Genomic DNA, 27,283 nt, shown 5'->3' with positions numbered 1-27,283 from the left:
TAAATTTGTCGCCATCTTTTACAAAATCACACACGGAAGAAAAGTCGACGACGTACGATCGCTGACTACTCGCATCGCACGTCACGTACGGCGGGGAAGGATCGCGTAGAGTGGGGCGTGAACTTTTGTAGAGTGCGGCCTGTCATAAGAATTTGCGTCAAGACATTCTGTGTTGTTTCTTGATAAATTCACTTCGTAATGTGGTATGTAATTTTGTGTTTGGAGAATACTACTTTTTGTAATTTAAAGTAATCTACTTTACATTATTATATACAGCAACTGAGCAAGTTATAACTGAGAAGGGAGGACGACAACTCGTCTGAAGCAAGGCCTAGGCCTAGCCTAGTGCCTAGTACTTAGGCCTATACTATATAGAGGAGCCTAGAGTAGCTAGGCTAGCTTTACTACTAACTAGGCCTACTACTCTACCTCACGCCTACCTTGCTTGTATTGACGAGAATGAATCCGGGACCATGTAGTAATACAGTACAGTATATATTGTGCAAGTTTAAACGTTGATTATTTAATATTATATTATTAACACATTGACTGCCAAGGCATTTTCCGTAATTTCTGTCCCAGTGCCAAGTCCCGTTTACATATTAAATTACAGTTTGAAAGTGTAACATCTGGTCACAGACTATCATGATGTCATTCAAAATACGATGGCGGGAAAAACCGTTGAGACGTATAAATACGTCACTGGCAATGGTCCAACAATTTTATTGACTTTGCCAGGAACGTAAATATACGTCGGGAATTTTCCGCGCTAAAATCGGTCAAACTGTTCATATACGTCATTGTCCACGCTCATACGTCATTGTCCACGTGCATGCGGTACATCAGTGCCCACATTGCTTTTCACAATGGCGGGAAACATTAGTGCTGACCAAGCTATAGCTATACTTATGGCAGACGATGAAGATGATGTAGATAAAGTATTTATTTCCAATGACGTCACAAGCTGGGGTCAATATCTGACCCCCATCCTCTGACCCACCCTATCATCGAGAGATAAAAACAGTAAACCACACTGAATCATTTCATCCTTTATTATTTTTATTTACTATTAGCGCAATTTATGACATGTTTGAGATGATTATATTGAGTGTGAGGGCGCCATCGTATCAACCATATTCAATGCATGAGGGAATAAACACAAACAAACATATGACATTTATTTTTAGATTATCGTTTACGTACATCATTCATAAACTGCCATGCGATAATTCCTGTTCCAATCACCACTGCCAGCAATTCTACATACAATACAAAAGTGCTACGGTTTTGACGTAGTATTACGTCTTGGCAAGTAGCGACACGCAATTTTTGACGTATAAATATGCCGTGGCAGTGAACGTGTTAATTACCTAGGCCAAGGCTTAATTTATTTATTATGCGCCTAGAGGCCTAGCCTATAATAAATGAATATAGCCTAAATATAAAATGTTATAATAAATTGAATGTATTATTATAGAATAGGGCCTAGGCCTATATCTATTAATATTAATTAATCTCAGCATCAACAGATGATCAGGACCATGCATGATTGGATGCAGTTTTTAAAGGCATCTTTAATTTACACCTGATCCCCATCCCCCATGTTTATCATCCACAGCAGTATTGCTGGATAACAAAGTTCTCATTTCCTAAATTTACTATTTCTATCAAACCTTGGGTAGACTCTTGGCTACAAATAAGGCCTCCTTTTCCAATCAACTTAGCTATCGTTAAAATATGGAGCAAAATAATGTGAATATAAAAATAAAGCAACATTTTTTCACTGTCATCAGTTTTGATTTCAAAATTTGACTGTCTACAAAATAAATCAACATTTTTTCACTGTCAGTTTTGATTTTAAACAAACATTGTTGTTGCTTTTTATTGTGTATTATAACCTTGATGTCTTCTGTTGGACTTGAGTTAACAATAGCTTTGATACAAACAAAGACGTGTGACCTTAAATCCAAACTATAGTAATCTGTTGAACTTCCATCTCGCTTCAATAAAAGCTATATTCTGCAATGTTGTTTTTAAATTTTGAGTGATTAACTTATGGAACAGCCTGTGTTACCTTTACATAAGTTACTCACTAGTATGCCACATTTGCATCTTGTTGAAAGCATGGCTTAGTTTGTTTACATTAAGTGAGAGAGAGAAGGGTCATGTAAGCTGTAAGCTTCAAACCACCTCAACATTATTTTATTATAAAGCAAGTATTATAAAACAATGATATATATATTAATTTTTTATTTTTAAACTAACACAAATCTAACATGAGTATTTCAATTTGTACTTTTTGTGTGTATAATGAATATTAAGAGTTGTACTGTATGTTAAGTCAGACACGCCTTCCTCCACTAGACATCCCTTTTTAGAGTGCAACTTCCAAATAAATTGTATGTATTTCACTAGTTCAATATTATAAAGGTTATAACAATACCATAAAACTCATTCATCATGTTTGTTTTGAAAAGCCTACACAACAATAAATAAAAAGAGTCCGTATAGTGTACAAAAGATTTGAATTTAAATAACCATACTTGTATAAATAGAGGCCATATAAGACCAATTTCTGGGGTGGAAGTCAAAATATGATGTTTCGGCAAAACTAATTGTTTACTTTGCATGATTTATGGGGTATGTCCCTCAATCCAGTTAAGTGTAATATATTTACTATTACTTTGAAAAAGAACATTTTATTGTATAATTATTTAATTAATGACAATCCCATTAATAGGGTGCAATCGCAAAAAGATCTTTGTGTTTTTATTGATAGTTCCCTTTGTTTTTCTTTTCATATTGATTATCTTGTTGGCAAGTGCAATAGACTGCTTGGGCTGATGTGGCGTAATTGTAAACCAAAATCCACCTTTATTATTCAATTATCCATCCAATTCTCAACTGTAGTTCTGTTATTTTTTATTCTCTTTCGAAAACTCAGTCTACGCGCATTCAGCGTCTGCATAACCGTTTTTTACGCTACATCAGCCACAACCAGAATCCTGACTTTCATTTCCATGTCCGATCTCCTGAGTCCCGTAGAACCTTTTTTGATCTTGTTTTTTTGTATAAATGTATTAATTCTTTATTTGACTGTAACTTAGTTAGTAATTTTTACCTTAGAGTCCCTAGTCGTCGTCTTAGAAGAAATACTACTTTTCATATTCCTTTTAGTAGAGTAAATGTTTTAAAAAATGGTTTTAGTAGTAGATTAAGTCAAACTTATAATTCTTTTACTTTAAGAAACCCTGAGTTAGATATCTTTAGTAATAATTTCCGTAAGTTTCGTGACATTGTTAGTAGTTTAGTTTAATGTTTTTTATTGTATATGTTCGTGTTTGTCTGTGTTCCCTCCTGTAAGTGGTGAAACATGAGCTCACTGTTGGTTGGGAAATAAATAAATAAAATAAATTTATATTTTAGAGTCACCCCCCCCCCCCCCCCAGTTCCCGAATCCCATGCCTTTTATGAAATAAAAATGAGAAGTAAAAGTTCTAATAGTTGAAAAACAAGAGCAGTTCAAACAATTATATCCTTGATTCCTTATTGTTGTTTATAAACTGAGCCAGAAGTAGTAAAGGAAATGAAGTCAGGCCTTATATCCTGTAGAAGCTGAAGGTGGAGCCTTACTAGATTCCCCAATGGCACTGCAAGTAGGCTTCACAAGTATGTCAGCTTAACTATTTCATTTAGTTGATAGTATTTCCACATGGACCAAATTATTCAGATAATGTAGTTTGTAGTCTGGTCAAGTAAGTGTAAAAGCTACAGAAGTATTCAAAATATTAAATTCAATTATGTAATAAGCTTTTGGCAATCTTGTTATTTTTTGTCAAAGCTCTGTTTTTGAAATTTGTTACCTCATCACGTTTGTCTGGCGTTTCTGAACTCACCTTTTTATTGCTGTGATAGCGCTCTAAAGACTGGCACTAACAGCTTTATATATAGTTACTCAGTTACTGTGGATATTTATATTGAATCAATATTTACATTGCAACATGTTGTAATCTGTGAATAACTGTAAAATGGCCTATTAAAAGTGTGATTGTATTAATCTCAATTTTTATGTTTTTTTTTTAGACACAGATTGTCATATTCTACTGTATTAATAGTTCTTCAGGTTGATCATTTGCGCTAATAACAAGTTGGTGAACCCTGAATCATTAACATAATGTAATAATAATATAATTAGATAAATCATTGATGTATAAAATGAACACTTCTATCTGGCTCGCTCAGAGTCATCAGCGAAAATATTGAAAATCAGATCAATCAAGTCAACAAAATGTGCAATGATTTCCTCAATGATAAGTGAGTTCCTGCATATGTTTGAATCTAAATTGTTTAGGATATCTCCCAGAAAATAGGATTTAAGAAGTTATGATACAGATTCTGTACAGTAGGATGATGATAATTAAGCACTGTATACACTATCAAACTTTATGTGACAAAAAAATGTAATGTGCACATATATAGACATGATGATGTCATACAGTATCACTACCATATAATATAAGATAAGATAAGATAAGATAACTTTTATTGATCCTCAAAAAGGAAATTCATTGCTCGTCAAAAGAACAAAGAAAACACAATAAATACAAATATAGCATAAAACCATTCATATAAAAACATCTAAAAAATTACAAGATAAAATTATCTTCTTGACTTCTTGACTTCCTGTTGTATTTGAGCATATCACTTTTTTTGTCAAACTAGTTTGATAGTGTGTAGACAGAACTTAACAGAAGTATTGTTAATGATATGTTCTTCTTTTTAAGTTCTGTGCTGTTATTAGTATGGATTTCATGTGTCAAAGACAAGTTGTATTATTACAGAATATATTCAGAAAAATCTGTGCCTGTTTCTATAGTTGTCACATTTTTCAAATCATATTGATTTGCTTAATGCAGTATAGTTTCCAAGAAGTTTAAAAAAAAACAGTAGAAATATTTTTGTTTAAATTAATAAGTGAAAAGTAGCATGTTGAAATTACAAATGTAGTTTTAGTTTGCGATTTGAGCAGTAGATGAATTACATCCCTCAAGACATCTCAGACTATCGGTCTTCTTCATTTCAGCAGTAATCAAATATTATATTTTGTCTTGCATTATTATACATGAAGGTATTGATTGGTAAAGCTTACAAATTCTTGTCGTTTATTACCAGGTCATTGCACATGCTCAGTGACATTTATTATCAGGTCATTGCACATGCTCAGTGGCTAGTGCTATAAATGACATGTTTGATTGAAATAAAATTTGTTTTTATCGATTTATGTTGCTTATACATTCCTACAGGAAAAGCCTGTAAAATCTTTGTCATTTCACAGTCTGCAAGTGTAATAAATTCGTAATAATTAATACAACTAAAGATTATTCAGTATAATGTGGCGTTAATTCAAACCAATTTGGTTGGGATTTAAAATAAAATATGTATTTTTTAAATATATCTCTACTTTTACCAATTCCTACAGTATTCAAACAATATATGAATTTGTTTAAATAAAGCTAAATTTGTTTAAAACATGTTTTGCCGATCTAGACCGGAATCTTTTGGGGTTTTTAAAATGCGTAATTAAGATCGGTTCTTTTTAGTGTTTAACAAAATTTAAAGTACCCATTTCAGAGTAACAGGCTTTAAATCATCCATAGCCATATTAATCATCAGAAACGTGTTAGCAGGTTACCTGTAGAGGACTTGCAGAGAACCTGGAGGAATAAGTCGCAATGATTGTAAACTATCTGTCTGATCACTGCTGTGTTAACCACAGGACACATGTAAACTGATCTAAGATTCTAGGATCTTCCGGTAGTTCTTTCACCAATTTTAAGTTACAAGTGTTCACCTTACTGCATGCCCTGCAGGGTACACAATAAAGCTACATTCCTAAAGACAGGTACCTGTATACCTCAACAACCAATCTAAACATTACTCATGCATTGAAAACATATATAAAGGAATAGAATGGTTCACAGAATTGTAGACCAACAAGTGTTATACCCATGTTAAATAGACCAACAAGTGTTATACCCATGTTAAATAGACCAACAAGTGTTATACCCATGTTAAATAGACCAACAAGTGTTATACCCATGTTAAATAGACCAACAAGTGTTATACCCATGTTAAATAGACCAACAAGTGTTATACCCATGTTAAATAGACCAACAAGTGTTATACCCATGTTAAATAGACCAACAAGTGTTATACCCATGTTAAATAGACCAACAAGTGTTATACCCATGTTAAATAGACCAACAAGTGTTATACCCATGTTAAATAGACCAACAAGTGTTATACCCATGTTAAATAGACCAACAAGTGTTATACCCATGTTAAATAGACCAACAAGTGTTATACCCATGTTAAATAGACCAACAAGTGTTATACCCATGTTAAATAGACCAACAAGTGTTATACCCATGTTAAATAGTACAAAAGTCATTTTAGTGAATCTCGTATCAAAGGTGCTACCACCAGTAACATTGCAATAATTGTCATATTACAGACGCCAGCTCATAGGAAAAGTTGCAGTCATTTTTTTCTGTACTGTAGACTGTATTCAAGGTGGTTGGCTCATTTATGATCAGTTCATGTTCTGCTCCAATAAATGGCTTAAATCATTTCATAATTTATTTATTCAAAAATCTAATATAGTGAAAATTAAATTTTGTTACTTTTTTCAAGATTTCAAAAACTGTTCTCGGATTGTTAAGATCAACTTGTACTGAAAACAGCATCAAAATTTATCTACAGTATAAACTACCAATTCCTGTTTTGGGGAAAACTGTTTCTCAAGATTTTTCAATAGGAACAGGCCATAAAATGTAATGTGAATGAAGCGGCATAACGGCATAGCAGCATAACAGCATAGCGGCATTTAGCATAGCCAACAACAATTGCTGCATGTGATGCTTGTTCCATTGACTGAACTTAAATAAACGATTGATTCTATTGTAGAATCAATCATAAATTTGATGGATTGAATAGTGATTGTGTCAATATTATACTTCCTGGTTTATGAAGTAAAATGGTGTTAATCTAGTATTAGCTGGTCCCTGTCACTATATTTGAAGTGGTTCTAATAGATGAAGGCCAATGGTTTAGTAGAAAAAAACTATTTCTTTTGGTATTTCTGAGATTAGATTTGTATTTGTAAATTCACTTTAACACCATCTCCAAGCGCATGTGCCTGTTTTTTATTTTATCGCCATTTTCTTGTTAGAAAACGGGACAAAAATGATCAGTATCACATGGTGCATGTTTTAGGCTCAATGAAAGGATTTACTTTAAATTTAAGTCTTTATTTAAGCACGACTTACACACTGATGTACTGCTTATTGGAGGGAAAACTGCAACCAGAAAATTTAGAATTGAAATAGAATTGTAACTGATTTTTTTTTTTTTTTTCAGATGTGAATTAAATTGTTATTGAAATGCCGCTTATAAAACGACACGTAGAGCCAGTACACCTTAGTCGAGGCACAATCGACAAAGGAATTAGGAACGAACTTGAATGTGTGACTAACAGTACATTAGCTGGTGTTATACGCCAACTAAGTAACCTTAGTAAACATGCCGAGGATATATTTGGCGACCTCTATCAAGAGGCTAACTCGGTTTTTGTCCGAGCCAATGTTCTTCAAGACAGGATAGATAAACTGTCGGTGAAGGTAACCAAGTTAGATGCAACACAGGATCCAGGTATAGTGCAATGAACAATTTAAATTATTTATTTATTTTACGCTTGATAAAATTAGAAAGAAGTTTCAATTATAATCTTTCTGGAAAACACAACAAAAAAACAAAACACTGAAACAAAAATGTTTGTAAAATTCAAAACAAGATGTTTTTATAAAATTTTGTTTGGTTTTATATTACTATTTAATATGTAATTGGGTGATTTTTAAACCGTGTCATTACAAAATAAACGCTATACTTCCTACAGCATCACAGAACATTACAGGAATAATTTAAACTCACTGAGTAGCAAGGAATTGGTCCCTTCTGATAAGGTGTTGGTGACACTACACCACAGACATATTCTACTGTATGGCAATATTTGCTTTGCTTAGTAAATAGTCATTTGCAAAAGTTTAAATTTTTTGTTCAAATTCAATAAGACTAAAAATGTTTAAGAAGATTATTTCTTTGTGGCTATAAAGCTTTGTGTACACTATCAAAGTAGTGTGATGTGCCCAAATATGGTAGAGATATGACATCATCTTGTCCATATGGGCACATCACAATTTTTTGTTGCATAAAGTTTGATAGTGTAGACAGAGCTTTAGCTAATAATGAATAGAAAAAAAAATAAAGATTTATTATAATTGGTGAGATGTTTTACTCTAGACCACTAAGCTAATGGTTTGGATTCAAGTCTAGGAAAGCAGTACTGTACCAACATAATAGCAAAGCTAATTTGTAGTTAATTATTCAAATTATTATGTTGATTTATAGACAATATGCAAATTCATATTATTTTTATTTAAATAATATTAAGGTGTATTAATCTAGCACATATAATAATTAATCATAAAAATCTGTCATTCGCACATTTATTACTTCTTCTTATTTTATACTAAATAATGCACATTTTTTAATTTAAAGATAATTATTTGGCATACAAGAGTGCTTGTCTTGAATTTTGTAATTCCAGTCAAATACAGTTCTAGACAAACACTTCTTGAAAGCATTTATAGTTTATATTTTGCTTTTATTCACAGCTGTAGATAGAAAAGATAATAAAGTTTCACCACTACATTTGCATATTCTTTATTAAAGCAAACTTCACTGGCCATTACACTATTATTTTGTCGTGCGCAGCAATCATTTTGGCCAGCAAATTTTCAAAACATTTTATTAATCTTAAATTATGTTGAAACAAGTGTCTGATATACTGTAGGTCTTGAATGATATGTGATGTTATCTGTCTTGTTAAATTAGCTTTTGATATCGCAAAACATTGCTCTCAATTCAATTTTATCAAATTATACAATTTTGTGGCCTGAAAAAATTCAATCATGAGAAGGACATTGGTGCAATTAATATGCAAATGATGCAAATAATATGCAATTAATATGCAAATATTATGCAATTAATATGCAAATGTAGGGTGATTACTATGCTAATCATTTATTTTTTTCAATTAACCTGTGTCTCGTCTGCCATGGTAATAAGCAGTCGACGATACATTTTTATTTTTTTTGGCAATTTTTCAGTTTTATTACAAGATATTCATTTGCGTAAAGCTTACAAAAGCTCCACGCTCATGGACCAACAAGTAGTTGCGGGTCACACTATGCCCTCAACAATGAGGGAGCTATATATGCTATGCGATAAACCACCGAAGTTGAACTTACTCACCCCTTACAGGTAATGGTTTAGTCTAAAACGGACGCAAATCAAAGGTTGTGTAACAACACGTCTCTACCAATCAAAGACTAGTCACAAGGCCTAACATGGTGCACTATACACTGGCCTAACATGGTGCTCTTAGTAAACACGCTTTAGAATAAAACAATCATTTATATTTTTTAGTTTTATAATCTATAACTTCATCACAATACTAAACTATTTGCATGCTGTAGAAATAAGAAGACCTTTTTGATTGCGCAACACCATGACTATAAAGCAACAGAACATTACAATCATCCACGTACCTTTGTACAACCAGTCAAGTGGGTTAACAGCTTGAATTCCAATATGATCTTGGTTTGGATGGAGTTTGGTAGCTATCACAACTCGGATTAGCTTGTAGGCATGTGCAGTAATCATACGGATATGTTGCTTTGTGGTCATTTTGTCAAGTTATCAAAAATCATTATTTCATGTTTACAAACAAACATATAATCAACACATCTATACATACTTTTTTTATTCCCAAAATTTCAATAACAATATCAAGTATATTATCTTGCTAAAAGTTAGTCATTTAGTTTTTTACCTGTATTACCCCTTTCACATTGCATAGCAAAACTGATGAATGATTTTACACTCCAGAATTTTGTAAGGCGATGTGAGAATAGTTCTACGCAAGTGCATTAGATAGAATCAGCAAAACTCAAAACTATGTGGCAAAATAAACAGTAGAATATACCACCGCTGTAGAAATGAAAACAACAAACCATCATTGACTGTGATACAGAAATAGATCATTGATACAGTAATATAATAGATTTGTAACATCTGTCAATTATACCTCTAAATTGAAAGTCTTTAACTTGTAACCAAATCAGATAACCACCATCATTTAATGACAGCGACACGAAAATATTCATAAAATTGGGTTACTCTCATCGTGGCAAGAGTGCCCTCTCTCTTATTGTTTTTCTTGAATAAAGTGAGGAGTGTTTAACTTGAGAAATTAAAAAGAACTGTGAATTGTTGGGCTCTGTAGTTCTGGCACCTTCAGTATGTTTATGTGGAACCCGAAATGAGGTCATTCTATTCTTAAACACTGCACACATTTTTTTTGTTTTATCAGTGCCTCCGGGAATATTGTCTGAGCAGTTTAAACATACTGTAGCTGGAATCAGTTAAACACTTACTGTATGTGTTTATTCTAGGCATATTAATTATACAGTAATATATTATACAGAATATTCACTGATATAGTTGTAAAACATAGAGGCATAAAATGGTTAAATTCTTTAAACATTGTTAACTATATTTATAGCTAGCTTTACCGATCCAGACTTGAAGCATAATTTATGCGTAAAACATGTTCATAATTACCTTACAAAAAAATCTTATGTTTCCATCAGTTTGCATGAATAAAATTCTTTTTTTCTCGGGCTACTTGTTAGTCGTAAATTTGAAGTTGGCGATAAAGTAAGTTGCATTTATTAAACATGCAATCACGTTGATAATCATCAGTGACAGTAGCTGTGGCTAGCAGTTGAAATTAATTTCATGTTTTTAAAATTGATTAATATCGGATTCATAGAAATTCCCAAGCCTTTCTTTTTATAATTAATTTTGGAACATGCTCTCTGTTTTTGCAATTGAGTACTATCTATTTATAGAAATATAAGTTACACAGCCTCTTGCATATTATACTGTACTGCATAAAGTACATACAAATAAATACAATTTTGATTACTGTGTACACAGTCTCTTACCTCTAGTCTTAACTCTTATCCCCACTGTCTTTATAAAGAAATACTGCCTGCCAAAATCTATGTTCATACTAAATTTGTATCCATCTTGACTATTGGTATTTAAATTTACAACTGCATTACAGTATATATTTATAGACTTTTTTTATTCTCGTACGTAGTTGATATGTCCCTTTTAAGTAATTTGCTGTAACCTTATAAGACTATACTGAAATGTTGACCTTCAATTTGTTTACGAATTGAAATAAAGGAAAGAAACATTGAAACATTTTGTTCTTCAACTCCTCCTCTCTACCCCTTCTCCCTCCATCTTCTCCACTACCCCTTCTTCTCTTTGCCCATTTCCCATCACTCCTCCTCTTTCCTCTCCTCAGATCGTTGGTCTTTATTGTCCTAGTTTCCAATCAGTTCTTATTTTCAGTTTTATTAGAAACGATAAAAATATATGTTAACGATGCTAAGTATTATAATTACAATGCATTAGATCATGACAGTAGATTCTGTTTTATAAATCAAAATTGTCAGCTATTTAATGTGTTTTGTAATAATGCATCATTACATTATTAATCATTATTTACCAGTTAGCTTCCTTTATGAATTTATATAAAATATATTTTATTATTTAAAATATTTGTCTTTGTTCGGTTTTTTACACATTAAAAAAAAAAATCATAATTTAGGCAACAAAATGTGGTATCATACAAATAATAAACAGTGACAATATGTAGTACAGTGTCTGTGTTTTTATAAATTGTTTCGGTTTAGGTTTAATTTATCAAAATCTTATGAGAATATTCTGAATTTTATACAAACCTTAGTTTTAAATTTAAACTTAAAGGTCATGTCATTCTAAATGTGGAACATTAATAATGTTATTTTAATGTTTATATCAATGTAATGAAAGCAGTAATAATTATTAAAGTTTAATGTTAATTGGAGATAATTCTAAATTCTTTCATTTATTTAATTTTCCCAAAAGGTAATTTACAATAAAATCTTCTACAGTCTTTCATTACTACACAGGTTGTAGGCTACTGTATAACAGTAATGATTTAAGTCATAATACATTTAAAATGCTAAAATAGATTCATGGTTGACAATATTACTTTAATAATCATACATATATAATTTCTGATTGAAATCTAATACGATTTTTTGATTGAGTTTGTTTGAAGTAAATCCTCTTTATTTAAATCAAAATAATTTTAATCGTGATATGTTATTTTATATTTTGATAGTAATTTATTCATTGTACAAGTCTACACAGCTTATGTTGTCCTAGTTAGATGTATCGCTATTAATGTTAACCCCCCTTATGAAACCAAATACTGTAAAGATCAAATTGAATTTGGTTTGTACACTTGGGATGATATCTGCTTAACTCAAGCAATTTGTATATTAATACTAATACAAATCTCTTGCTTTAAGCAAATGTCCTGACTTGACTTGACTTGAGCAATTTAGATACTGATGTATTGCGTTTTTCAAATTTACATTTTATTTTAGTACAAATAATGAATGTATTGTAACGTATAATATTTATAGCATTATTTATTATTATAGTATGAACTAATTATTTCTAGGAACACAAAAATAGAATTTCGACTATACTCGGTGATCAGCATCCCCTTCATTGATACATACAAGATTTTAAATTAGTAACATTATAATCATAAATAATTGGGTCAATTGAAGATATTGGATTACAGGCCTAAAATCATTAACACCATAGCCTAAAATGAACATGTACGTATGTACTGGGGTTCAAGGTACTCTGTTCATTAATTTGATTTGTAGTCATTCTGACTCTGGCTGCAGTTGTATTTAATGTATTCAAATCTATAATATATTGTTAGTGTTGTAATTATGTATGTTTGCTGTTAGCCCTGGTAAGGTTGACCAAATCAATAATTTCAAATTCTCACAAATTCAAAGCACACCGTATTACAATACAAGCCTCCTATTCATGATTTAAATGCAATAATGTGCAGTGCCTGTATGTTTATTTAACAGAGAAAAGAAACTAGACTTTTATTTCCACTACAATCTTTCAAACTACACTGTATGTAGTCAGCTAAAACAAACAAATGTTTTTTATCATAATAAAATACTAGATCACCATTTAATGAGGGAGTATATTTATTGTGACTTACTAGATAAACATTATAAAAAGAATATTATTATTATATATTTTATTCTTTGACTTCCTGTATTGATCAAACATTGTACAGTAGTTGTATAAGTGTGTATTTAGTATATTTTAAATGTTGGGATTATTTCAATACAATACACATTCAATGATTATTGAGCAATTTTAATGTAATAGTTTGTGCTGAAGAATACGATAATAATTTTTTTCAAGCATTTTGTCTAGGACAGAACAAATACATATACCTCCCTCCCCCTTGCTCCTCCTGATTCATAGAGACATCAAATGTATGCTTTACCTAGATAAACAAATGGTATCCTAAAATGACTATACAAATACTAAAATACTATACACCTCGATCCGCACCCCTCTTTTTGATCCGCACCCCTCTTTTTGATCCTCACCCCTCTTCTTGATCCCCACCCCTCTTTTTGATCCCCACCCCTCTTTTTGATCCCCACCCCTCTTTTTGATCCGCACCCCTCTTTTTGATCCGCACCCCTCTTTTTGATCCGCACCCCTCTTTTTGATCCGCACCCCTCTTTTTGATCCCCACCCGTCTTTTTGATCCCCACCCCTCTTTTTGATCCCCACCCCTCTTTTTGATCTATAGAGGCATTACTGTATTCATCATCTTCCTGATCCATGCAGACTCTCAATTTTGTATTAATCATTATTGGATTTCTATGCCCTATGTTTCTAGTTTTTTCCCAGTAAGTACAGTATAATGATGATGAAATCTTGATGCTATAAGCCTACTAGATCTTATCAGAACAAATAAGATTACATCTAAGAGAGGCTTATCACATCAATCATGTCTACAAATCAAAAGTCCATTTGCACAGGAAATAAAGATTTTGATGTTATTTTGCATCAACAATCAAGTTTGGGAAACAGTTGTCTTTGACGTCATTGCTGTTAAATCCAGGTCGTGCCTCATCATTAGTTTCGTTTATACATTTAATTTATATAAATGTCTGTTTTCTTTTGGAATAATCAGTGTTAAGTTTTATTACTGCAATATTTGAATCCACCCACATAGCAATTGGCAAAAAAAAAGCAATGATTAAAATAATTTACAATATTTAAGGTGTTTCTCTAAGTAGAATAAACTGAAATCAGATCTACATTCTGCATTTACTCAACAACCTACTGTACATGTTATAATGTAACATCCGCATGAGTACAGTATATTTTAAAGACATTAGTAGAATATTAAATGATTGTGCATTATAACAATGATAAGAGATCATGACTTCAATGTTTAAATGCTGTGACCAAGTTAAATCCTATGCTCAAGTATAATACCACCCAATAATCTATGCTAAAACCGGATCACAAGACAATTCCATTGTTTAAATGAAATCTGATTATACCGGTAATCACACCCTCAAATTTTTACAAAACGTTGTACAGGAACACAAGACAATTCCATTGTAACTAATGAAATTTGATTATACCAGTTTTATCACCTCCCCCCCCCCCCCCAATTGTTACCAAATGTTGTACCCAGACCCCCAAAGGTTATACAGTACTCATTCATAGAGTAAACATGTTTTGACCTAACACTTTCGATAAATAAAAGAGGATAATCACTGAAAAAGGAACAACGTTATTGGACATACTATTACAGATACATAATAATACCAAAACAGTTTGCCCCTAGTGTGGAATTATACATTAGTTAAGCATTACTACTATTATTATTTAATAGTATTAAGGAATTGACTTTAATCATGATAAGAAAGTATAGTGATTGATATCCACGTTCAAAGTCCAGTGACAGTTTTGCATTATATTGACCCAAAAGAAACTTTTCAGTATTTTGTATTGGTCATTAAATAAATATCAGATTTATTATTATCATGGTCATGTTATCACAATCATAGTACAGACAGTGACACATTAAACACAAACAATTTAAAAACAAACTAAAATATGGTCAGCTTAAAATATACTACCATAATTTATAATTTTTTTAATTCGCTTCTTTGCATATTAATACTGTTTTTCTTTAATTATTTAATTATACCTTGTAATTCTATACAGTTTTGATTGGAAGAGATGTATGTTAATGTTGTTACATTATCTTTGATTTACTATGTTGTATGTTGTCTTTAATGTTGTCAATGTTGTTTAGTGTCCTTACAAGATATACTGGCATATGCTCCGTTTCAAAGTAAAGTGATTTTAGACCAAGAAATGTTATCGAAAGAGAAGCGTCCGACCGCCGTTCACGACACTTACACGGTTAAGTGCGAACCACCTCCACTCTTACACATTCTTACGCCATACAGGTAATGTATTCATTTGCTTCCATGTTGGGTTTAGTGGTAAGTTTATTAGAGTACGGTTGAACGTCTCCTGTGGGACACTACTCAAAGGGCACAATTTTCCATGACATGAACAAGGGCAACAAATATAGGACACTTCTATTAAGGGAATGCTTTGTTGGGACCCAAAGGTGTCCCCTTAATAGCTGTTCTACCATATTATATATATATGTTTTAGTGTTATGCCCCCTCAAATAAATGGCCTACTGAATAATAAACTACCCCAGGGCATTTTATTCAAAATAAGTCATTCAACTTTAATAAATATATTTTAACCTTGTGAAACGATTAGAATTCTCAAGGAATTTCAATTTGAATATTATTTAACATAATGTCGTGGATTATTATTATTAGCATAAGTCATCGTAAATCATCTGGTTAATCATGTATGTATTAAACTCGTTCAATTGGGCTGATAATCAATAATGATTTGCCCTTATATTACCATATTTGCCAAAATTTAACAATAAATTTGTACAAATTTAACATCATATTGAGCAAAATTTATTTGAAAGATAAATGCTGTTAAATTTTTACCTATTCTGTGTTCTATTTTCTCTTTGAAGGGTTTGTAAATTTTACCATTTATTTAAATGTCATCAGCTTTGGGCTAAATTGTGAAGGAAACACAAATCAATCAATGTCATTATAACCTATTCTATGACAAATTAAAATTGTCATGAATCAAGTAAAAACAAATTACAAGAAAAGCACTAAAAAAATCACAGTTAATACATTTACTGACACTTCAGATCATTAGGAACATATAGCAGTATAGGCTGTTTAAAATATCGGTATCCAGTAATTTGTAGTTAAAGTTGGATATTTCAGTAAACTGAAGTATAAGCTGCGTCCAGAATCACCTTATCCTTAATTTGTTTAGGTAAAAGTTGTTATAAATATGGAATAGTATAAAATTACAATATGACACTGTATACAATTTATACATTTTGCGTGTCATAGCTATACCTGAATATGACAGTGCCTCCTAGGGTTTGTACATCAGAAAACTTATGTTCTAAGCAAAAATTAGGCTTATATTTTCCATAAAAGATACATTTTGGCACACATGGCATGTCATACCTATGATGCTGGTACTACGGTCAGAAAGCAGAACATCATTTTTTAAATTACTAAACTAATATTTTGTTGTGCTTTTGTTTCTGTGTTATTTTAATTTCAACAATATAGTTTTCAATTTGTATTTGTTTGGAAAAAAAATTAGATTTGAAAATGTTGTATGCCATGTGTGTTTGTATGTCAAGTCATGCATTTTTTATCCAAACCCATTTATAAAGGATTGATAATGCTAATAGCTGGAGTAGTTTGATCAATTCACGTAAGGATTGATAATGCTAATAGACGCAGTAGTTTGATCAATTCACGTCAAGAATGGTGACGTTTAAAAATGAGTAGTCTCTGATGTACAGAGCCCTCGGGAGAGACATTGTTATAAATTGGAACACACTCTCAGAATCATCAACACTTGAATGCAATTGGCATGTTGTTACATACAATGCCAGCATTTGTTTGTTCTTGTTTACAAAGTCTTTAAAAGGTGTTCAGAAAAATGGTTCCTTTTAATAACTACATTTTTTTTTTCATGTTTTTTTGGGAATTATTATATTATTATTATTATTACATTATTGTTGTGTATTTATTAAGGTTAAAGAACATTTATGTTGCCTCCATTAACATTACAAAATAAACAATTATGAAATTAGTCTTTATGGTTCCAATTTATTTGAATTTTACAATTGGTTTTATACCAAAAATGGTCCATTATTTAAACCGTGAAATTGTCTTCCTTTTTTGGATAAAATATGAACAAATTGACAATGTTTCCTTGACCATTTAAAGCAGATAAAAAGAAAAATTTTAAAACTCCCAATTTAAATAAATAAAGAAAATATCTAACTAATAGCATTTGATATTTATTTAAAATCGAACTCAAATTTAACATTTAACAGTAAATAACATTGGTGGACAACAACAAAAAATTCCCAATTTTAAATACCTGTATGTAAAGGTTATTATAAAATTAAATGGTTAAGTATTGCCAACCCTCTGATGTTGGCTGATTATTTGACTGCATAATTACTTACTTACTGATAATTGTTAGTTATTACTTTACAGCTCATAAGTTTAATGGTAGTCCATGACTTTTTCAACTTCTAAGCCACAATGCTCATTAAATTTTCATAATTATCATTCTAAAAATGTAATAAAAATAATAAATTATACTATGGCACTTCAAAATTCAGTCTTTCTCATGCTTAAAATCTGAATGGGCCACCAACTTAAAATCTATTTTACAATTATAATGTATTTCTTTCTTCCAATGAAGATAACAATTAAATTAAGTTAAAATATATTTACATTAGTGAATGTATCACATTGTTTTTTTGTAAAAACAAAGATAGGAAGTTGTACTATGTTTCTCTTACAGGGAAGATGGCAAAGAAGGGTTAGAATTCTACACCAAACCAAGGTACTTCTTTGAATTATGGTGCGAAGAACAGAAAAAGAACATTTCTGTACTCAAACAAGAGCGTAGGCATCGACGAAAGGTTAGACACCAGTTGTGTTACATATAATAAATAAATAAGTAGTGGAGCTGTAGTTTGGTGGTTAACATGCTTGCCTTCCAATCCCAAGCTCCCGAGTTCAATCCTGACCTAGTGCAGGGTTGTAACTCATGACTCTTTCAACTCCACTCCCTAAGCCTCAAATGAGACTGAGTTTATAAGCACGATAAATTATTAAATAGTTTATCTATCCTGTAGTGTAATTGGCGAGTTACTCGCTGTTGGAGGAGTATGAAGTAGTTTGTACTTGTTCTTATAATCTTTATAACAGAAAGTTTTAAAAATTTGTGATCCAAATTATCAGACTTGGTCTGTCTTTTATAAATGTTAACCAATAGGATGGAAGTTGCTTCAATGTAGTTTGTAGACCAATACTTTACTTTTTTTACTTTACAATTTTGTTGTTGCCTTAAAAATTTTTAGCATAAGAAACCAGAAAAGGGAACATTATCCCATCAGCCAAGAAAAGCAAAATCAAGGATGGACCAATGGGTGCGGTTGAAAGATGGCGCGGACCTTGTGCAAGACCAAAAACCCCAGATTGAACATCACAGAGCGCCACCAGAAGAGAACAATACTACACAAAACCAGCTTCATGTACCAGAAGATGACCCGCAGTACACAGGCGGTATTTCGTACCAAGACCAAGGGGACCGAATGAGCAGACAGGAAGCACGTAGATCTGCACCGCACCGACCGGCAGCTGCACCACCACCACCGCCGCCTCAACCAATGGGTAACGGAGCACTACCAATAAATACTGGATACCAGAATGAGTACAATTTACAACAACATGTACCGTCACCGCCTAAATACCCAGATGCACCGGCGTACCAACCACAGATGACCGACCAGGATTACAGACAGGATATAGACTATGACGAGCAGAATGACAATCTGCAGCATATTCCAATAGCGCCGCCGCCACCCATGCAGGGATATCCAGAACCATATGATACTGGTCCATCTGCATATATTCCTGCACCTCCACCACCACCAGATGTTGGTTTTGTACCTCCTCCACCTCCTGTACCGCAAGGTCCTCCTGTGCCGACGATGATGACGTCTTCTCCAGCTAGAGTAGCTCCACCACCACCGAAGGAACCAGAGGAAAATCCCAGGAGTGACCTACTTACTGCTATCAGAACAGGTACTGTACATTTTGAAAATATGCAATATTATTTGGCATATTTTATTTATTTATTATTTATTTATTTCCTTTATTGCATCAAGTAAGCAGTGATGAAGTTGACATAAATAACATGCTTTATAACTCTATTCAGTTACTACAGTAAATATATTCAGTTACTGCAGTAGTCTTATTCCAGGACTTATTTTTGGATAATTATTTTTTTATATAATAGTTTTAAATTTAAATGTATATAGTAGATTCGTATTAGTTAAGTATAGTTTTATATATTTTGTCATTTTCAAGAGGGCCCCTGAATATCAGCTGGCCTGCGGGTTCAGCTGGAAGGGTTACCCTCTATAAATAAAGTTGAAATAAAAAAAAAAAAAAAAAAATTATTATTTAGTCTTTGATTTTTCATTTATTGAAAACATGGAGCAAACACAAACCAACATTTAGCAAGCTTCTTAAACTCAACTACAGTATAACCCCTCAGACACCCCTAGTCAACCAAATTGGTACTATACCTGTTATTGGTAAATTGGTACTATACCTGTTATTGGTAAATTGGTACTATACCTGTTATTGGTAAATTGGTACTATACCTGTTATTGGTAAATTGGTACTATACCTGTTATTGGTAAATTGGTACTATACCTGTTATTGGTAAATTGGTACTATACCTGTTATTGGTAAATTGGTACTATACCTGTTATTGGTAAATTGGTACTATACCTGTTATTGGTAAATTGGTACTATACCTGTTATTGGTAAATTGGTACTATACCTGTTATTGGTAAATTGGTACTATACCTGTTATTGGTAAATTGGTACTATACCTGTTATTGGTAAATTGGTACTATACCTGTTATTGGTAAATTGGTACTATACCTGTTATTGGTAAATTGGTACTATACCTGTTATTGGTAAATTGGTACTATACCTGTTATTGGTAAATTGGTACTATACCTGTTATTGGTAAATTGGTACTATACCTGTTATTGGTAAATTGGTACTATACCTGTTATTGGTAAATTGGTACTATACCTGTTATTGGTAAATTGGTACTATACCTGTTATTGGTAAATTGGTACTATACCTGTTATTGGTAAATTGGTACTATACCTGTTATTGGTAAATTGGTACTATACCTGTTATTGGTAAATTGGTACTATACCTGTTATTGGTAAATTGGTACTATACCTGTTATTGGTAAATTGGTACTATACCTGTTATTGGTAAATTGGTACTATACCTGTTATTGGTAAATTGGTACTATACCTGTTATTGGTAAATTGGTACTATACCTGTTATTGGTAAATTGGTACTATACCTGTTATTGGTAAATTGGTACTATACCTGTTATTGGTAAATTGGTACTATACCTGTTATTGGTAAATTGGTACTATACCTGTTATTGGTAAATTGGTACTATACCTGTTATTGGTAAATTGGTACTATACCTGTTATTGGTAAATTGGTACTATACCTGTTATTGGTAAATTGGTACTATACCTGTTATTGGTAAATTGGTACTATACCTGTTATTGGTAAATTGGTACTATACCTGTTATTGGTAAATTGGTACTATACCTGTTATTGGTAAATTGGTACTATACCTGTTATTGGTAAATTGGTACTATACCTGTTATTGGTAAATTGGTACTATACCTGTTATTGGTAAATTGGTACTATACCTGTTATTGGTAAATTGGTACTATACCTGTTATTGGTAAATTGGTACTATACCTGTTATTGGTAAATTGGTACTATACCTGTTATTGGTAAATTGGTACTATACCTGTTATTGGTAAATTGGTACTATACCTGTTATTGGTAAATTGGTACTATACCTGTTATTGGTAAATTGGTACTATACCTGTTATTGGTAAATTGGTACTATACCTGTTATTGGTAAATTGGTACTATACCTGTTATTGGTAAATTGGTACTATACCTGTTATTGGTAAATTGGTACTATACCTGTTATTGGTAAATTGGTACTATACCTGTTATTGGTAAATTGGTACTATACCTGTTATTGGTAAATTGGTACTATACCTGTTATTGGTAAATTGGTACTATACCTGTTATTGGTAAATTGGTACTATACCTGTTATTGGTAAATTGGTACTATACCTGTTATTGGTAAATTGGTACTATACCTGTTATTGGTAAATTGGTACTATACCTGTTATTGGTAAATTGGTACTATACCTGTTATTGGTAAATTGGTACTATACCTGTTATTGGTAAATTGGTACTATACCTGTTATTGGTAAATTGGTACTATACCTGTTATTGGTAAATTGGTACTATACCTGTTATTGGTAAATTGGTACTATACCTGTTATTGGTAAATTGGTACTATACCTGTTATTGGTAAATTGGTACTATACCTGTTATTGGTAAATTGGTACTATACCTGTTATTGGTAAATTGGTACTATACCTGTTATTGGTAAATTGGTACTATACCTGTTATTGGTAAATTGGTACTATACCTGTTATTGGTAAATTGGTACTATACCTGTTATTGGTAAATTGGTACTATACCTGTTATTGGTAAATTGGTACTATACCTGTTATTGGTAAATTGGTACTATACCTGTTATTGGTAAATTGGTACTATACCTGTTATTGGTAAATTGGTACTATACCTGTTATTGGTAAATTGGTACTATACCTGTTATTGGTAAATTGGTACTATACCTGTTATTGGTAAATTGGTACTATACCTGTTATTGGTAAATTGGTACTACTACTATACCTGTTATTGGTAAATTGGTACTATACCTGTTATTGGTAAATTGGTACTATACCTGTTATTGGTAAATTGGTACTATACCTGTTATTGGTAAATTGGTACTATACCTGTTATTGGTAAATTGGTACTATACCTGTTATTGGTAAATTGGTACTATACCTGTTATTGGTAAATTGGTACTATACCTGTTATGATTCTATATGACATTTTACTAATTGTTTTTCAGGTATAAAGCTGCGTGAAGTAGATCGTACCCAGGCTAAAAAGCAGGGGTCTGATAGCACTCCAAACTCAGTAGCAGCTATCTTGGCTAGACGTCTGGCTGTTGAACTTAGTGATTCTGAAGACGATAGTAATACAAGTTCAGACTGGGAGGATGATGATTGGAACTAGAGGTTTGTTCACACTAGTAAAAATAATAATAATACATTATAGGGTTATGATTATACAGATTAAAAGTCTGTTCACACTGTGATTAGGATAATGATACAAGTCTGTTCATACTGATTGGGATGATTGTACAGGTTGAAATTAAAGGTCTATTTACACTGGGATGATAATATAGATTGGAATTAAAGGTCTGTTCAGACTGATTGGGATGATACAGAATTTGAATTAGATGTAGAATTTGTTACTAAACCCATATTCAAATAGATGTACAAAATGACTGGAATTCATTTTTCAGGTAGAAGAAAGAAATTTATATCCACACTTTAAATGTTATTTTTATACCCAAGTTTTATATCATATTTACCACAGATGAATAAGTATTAGAGAATTAAGCTTACTACTTAGAATGGTTAAGTTAGTATTCTTGGTTAAGGTCTGTTTACACATGGTGAAAAAAAACAGAAATACAGTATATACATAGCAAAAACATATACATAGCAACAACATGTTAAATAAAGAAATAAAAAATGTTTAATATTTTGTCATTGGCAGATCCATAATTTTGAAATAGGGCCTAAAATTGTTTGAAAATGAACTTAATATGATGGCCTATGTTGGTTATATCCTGTTGGCGGGGAGAAAGAAAAAAAAAACAAACTTAAACTAAGTAAATACTGCATAATTTAATAAAAATAAAATGATAATGTATATTAAACTAATTTTTTGGGTGCTGTTGATTATTAATTTTTAAATTCATTTAAAAAAAAGATAATTTTGAAGCTGGTTGACTAACTTTACCTGGTTAAATTAAGACTAAAATGTACGCACTTAGTGTTTTGGGTAAAGCAATGTTGTGTAAAGTAAAGATTATTAATTTGATAAATAAATAATGGAATTAAATTATGTATTTTTGTTAAATGTAAATTTTATTATTAAAATATACTTAATTTAACCCGGTTTAGACAAACCATAGAATGATATATATTTTTAAGTGTGATTGCTTTTTTTGATATAAATTTTTTTTTATGTGTGAAATTGTGTGTAATATCACCAAATTTGGTAGATTTCTATATAGAGGGCAGTATAGTAGAATGTTTGGAAATATGTATTCATTAAGGCTGGTTCCTACTGAGCGTTTACACGTGAGTTCACGCGTCAGAGAAATTCGTGCAAAGCTTGAAAAAGTTGTGAAGGAAATTCATGCGCAAGTTCTAAACTCCCCGCATTAAAGTTGAGAATTGACCCGACGCCTACACGTCACATCACCCGATGCCTACACGTCACATCTCATTTAAAATAGTTTGTCACATCAAGATTACGATTTGATGCGTGTTGCTTTGCGTGTGCATTATTCAGTGTGAACTGGCCTTTAGATCTGAAATGATTGACCACATTTTAGAGGTTAATATCAGATTCTATAACTCATGTACATCTACAGACATTTTATTTAACTTTTATTTTGGATTGTTCTCAAGTTGTATAATATTGTAATATAAATAACTTGGCTTGATGTATACAGTTAAAGACCAAAGTGTTATATAATAATACAGATTGGTCTTTAATTTTCAAGTTTTTACATAAAGACCATACTTAAATTGTTTCATGGACCAACTGTAAAAATTGTTTACTCTAAAATTTACCTGTTTAAAATGTCACATCCCCAATAACTTAGCACTTTATTGAGTCATTGCTTATTCTTAAGTCATTGTTTAGTCTTAAGTGATTGCTTAGTCTTAAGCCATTGCTTATGTCTTAAGTCATTAATTGGTCTTAAGTCATTGCTTAGTCTTAAGTCATTGCTTAGTCTTAAGTCATTAATTGGTCTTAAGTCATTGCTTAGTCTTAAGCCATTGATTGGTCTTAAGTCATTGATTGGTCTTAAGTCATTGCTTGGTCTTAAGTCCATTAATTGGTCTTAAGTCATTGCTTGGTCTTAAGTCCATTAATTGGTCTTAAGTCATTGATTGGTCTTAAGTCATTGCTTAGTCTTAAGTCATTGCTTAGTCTTAAGTCATTGATTGGTCTTAAGTCATTGATTAGTCTTAAGTCATTGCTTAGTCTTAAGTCATTGATTGGTCTTAAGTCATTGATTAGTCTTAAGTCATTACTTGTCACAGCTTTAAACACATCTTGGGGTGGGTGTGAAACATACAACCAACACTGATGAGTTGACTGCAGGCAAGCGCATGCTTTCTAAGTCTAGGTAGTAATGTGCCATCAGAAAATCCTGGAACTATGACAGCATTTGCACCTAAAACAATACACTTGTATCTCTGAGATTGTTTAGTTCTTGCGAATGCAATATTACTATGATGATATCATAGTTTTTCCATGTATACAGTATTTTCAACTTGCTTTTTTATGGACTAAATGTTTTGGGTTACAATATTACACATTCATTAGTAGTATGGCATTGTATTCACACACCTGAGCTTTACACTCTGTCACCATTATATAAAGTTTTATAAAACTAACTTAAAAACAAATGTCCTACATTAGAAAGTTAAACATTATTAGCGTCATAAAGTAATTATACCTTATATTTATAAATTACTAATATTAACAAGTTTAAACAAGATTTATATAAAAATGTAGACGTCCAATTTGTACCTATGTTAAGGTTGAGAGTTTGTTCTTTATTAAGTAAATAATAATAATGCTTTCTGATGAAATACGGTGGAAATTGCATATTGTATGAGTATTTCAGTACATAAAATAAGTGGGCAAACCCATCCCTGCTATCCTTTCATAAGAATGTTTAAAAATGGAGGAACAGGACTTGGGGTAGATGCCTCCAGTAAAGGATCTTTCATAATTTTTGTCATGCGCAGAATCACATAATGACCAAATTCTGACCCTTTTATTTTTAGATTTAACTGATTACTATGGCTCTGTAAGATGATAACGCATATATGGCACTATTTTCGCCTAATAATTGAATTTTAAAAAGTGGCTATTTTGGTCATTTTTATTTTTGGACATAAATGGTTACTATACGTCTATAAGATGCTTATAACGCAATATATTCACATATATAGCAATAATATTGCATAATAACAGTATTTTTAAAAGTGCGTATTTTGGCCATTTTTCGATAAAATCCCTGTACTATAGTACAGGGATTTTTTCCAAAAATGGCCATATTTCTACCTTTTTATTTTTTGACATAAATGGTTACTATACGTCTATAAGATGCTTATTACGCAATATATTCACATATATAGCAATAATATTGCATAACAGTATTTTAAAAAGTGTGTATTTTGGCCATTTTTTGAAAAAATGGCTATATTTCGACATTTTTTTTGTTGACATAAATGGTTACTATACGTCTATAAGATGCTTATAACGCAATATATTCACATATATAGCAATAATATTGCATAATAACAGTATTTTAAAAAGTGCGTATTTTGGCAATTTTTTTGAAAAAATCCCTTACTATAGTACAGGGATTTTTTCTAAAGATGGCCATATTTCGACCTTTTTATTTTTTGACATAAATGGTTACTATACGTCTATAACATGCTTATAACGCAATTTATATAACACCTATATAAATTCCTGTCATTTGATTGGACGAATGTGGGTCACATGGCGTGCAATAGTACGCACTATTCAACGATCGTTAAATAGTACTTTTTGAAAAATTTTTGTGTACGAAAAAAAAACGTCTAGATGTTATATAAAACAAATAATGAATGTTTTGTATTCGTGTAATGGTACAAATAATGGCACTTGGTGAATGATGAAAGGTTATATCAACTCGGCTTTGCCTCGTTGATACAACCTTTCATCATTCACCTCGTGCCATTATTTGTACCATTGCACTCATAAACATTCATTATTTGTATAATATTCACATATATAGCAATAATATTGCATAATAACAGTATTTTAAAAAGTGCATGTTTTGGCCATTTTTTGAAAAAATCCCTTACTATAGTACAGGGATTTTTTCCAAAAATGGCCATATTTCTACCTTTTTATTTTTTGACATAAATGGTTACTATACGTCTATAAGATTCTTATTACGCAATATATTCACATATATAGCAATAATATTGCATAACAGTATTTTAAAAAGTGTGTATTTTGGCCATTTTTTGAAAAAATGGCTATATTTCGACATTTTTATTTTTTGACATAAATGGTTACTATACGTCTATAAGATGCTTATTACGCAATATATGCACATATATAGCACTAATACTGCATAATAACAGTATTTTAAAAAGTGCGTATTTTGGCCATTTTTTGAAAAAATCCCTTACTATAGTACAGGGATTTTTTACAAAAATGGCAATATTTCGACATTTTTATTTTTTGACATAAATGGTTACTATACGTCTATAAGATGCTTATAACGCAATATATTCACATATATAGCAATAATATTGCATAATAACAGTATTTTAAAAAGTGCGTATTTTGGCCATTTTTTGAAAAAAAATCCCTTACTATAGTACAGGGATTTTTTCCAAAAATGGCCATTTTTCGACATTTTCATTTTTTGACATAAATGGTTACTATACGTCTATAAGATGCTTATTACACAATATATGCACTTATATAGCAATAATATTGCTTAATAACAGTATTTTAAAAAGTGCGTATTTTGGCCATTTTTTGAAAAAATCCCTTACTATAGTACAGGGATTTTTTCCAAAAATGGCCATATTTCGACATTTTCATTTTTTGACATAAATGGTTACTATACGTCTATAAGATGCTTATTACGCAATATATTCACATATATAGCAATAATATTGCTTAATAACAGTATTTTAAAAAGTGCGCAT

General features: G+C 31.5%; 1 protein-coding gene across 2 annotated transcripts; it reads left to right on the top strand.

The window, feature by feature from the left end:
• Positions 1–30: 30 nt before the first annotated feature.
• On the top strand, positions 31–24,567 carry LOC140054885 (actin-binding protein WASF3-like). 2 transcript variants are annotated; one of them, XM_072099993.1, is made up of 6 exons: positions 31–203; positions 7,420–7,710; positions 15,416–15,572; positions 18,058–18,178; positions 18,620–19,346; positions 22,318–24,567. In XM_072099993.1, exons 2-6 carry the CDS (start codon positions 7,443–7,445, stop codon positions 22,482–22,484), a joined length of 1,440 nt encoding a protein of 479 aa, XP_071956094.1. In that variant the 5' UTR covers positions 31–203; positions 7,420–7,442; the 3' UTR covers positions 22,485–24,567. The 2 variants fall into 2 exon arrangements, with proteins under 2 accessions (XP_071956094.1, XP_071956096.1); XM_072099995.1 differs by lacking the exon at positions 15,416–15,572 and adding an exon at positions 9,228–9,381.
• The last annotated feature ends 2,716 nt before the right edge of the window (positions 24,568–27,283 follow it).

Source organism: Antedon mediterranea, chromosome 7 (assembly GCF_964355755.1).
Source record: "Antedon mediterranea chromosome 7, ecAntMedi1.1, whole genome shotgun sequence".
NCBI classification, from domain to species: domain Eukaryota; kingdom Metazoa; phylum Echinodermata; class Crinoidea; order Comatulida; family Antedonidae; genus Antedon; species Antedon mediterranea.
Note: the sequence above shows the minus strand (reverse complement) of the source record. Positions and strands in the feature narration are given on the sequence as shown.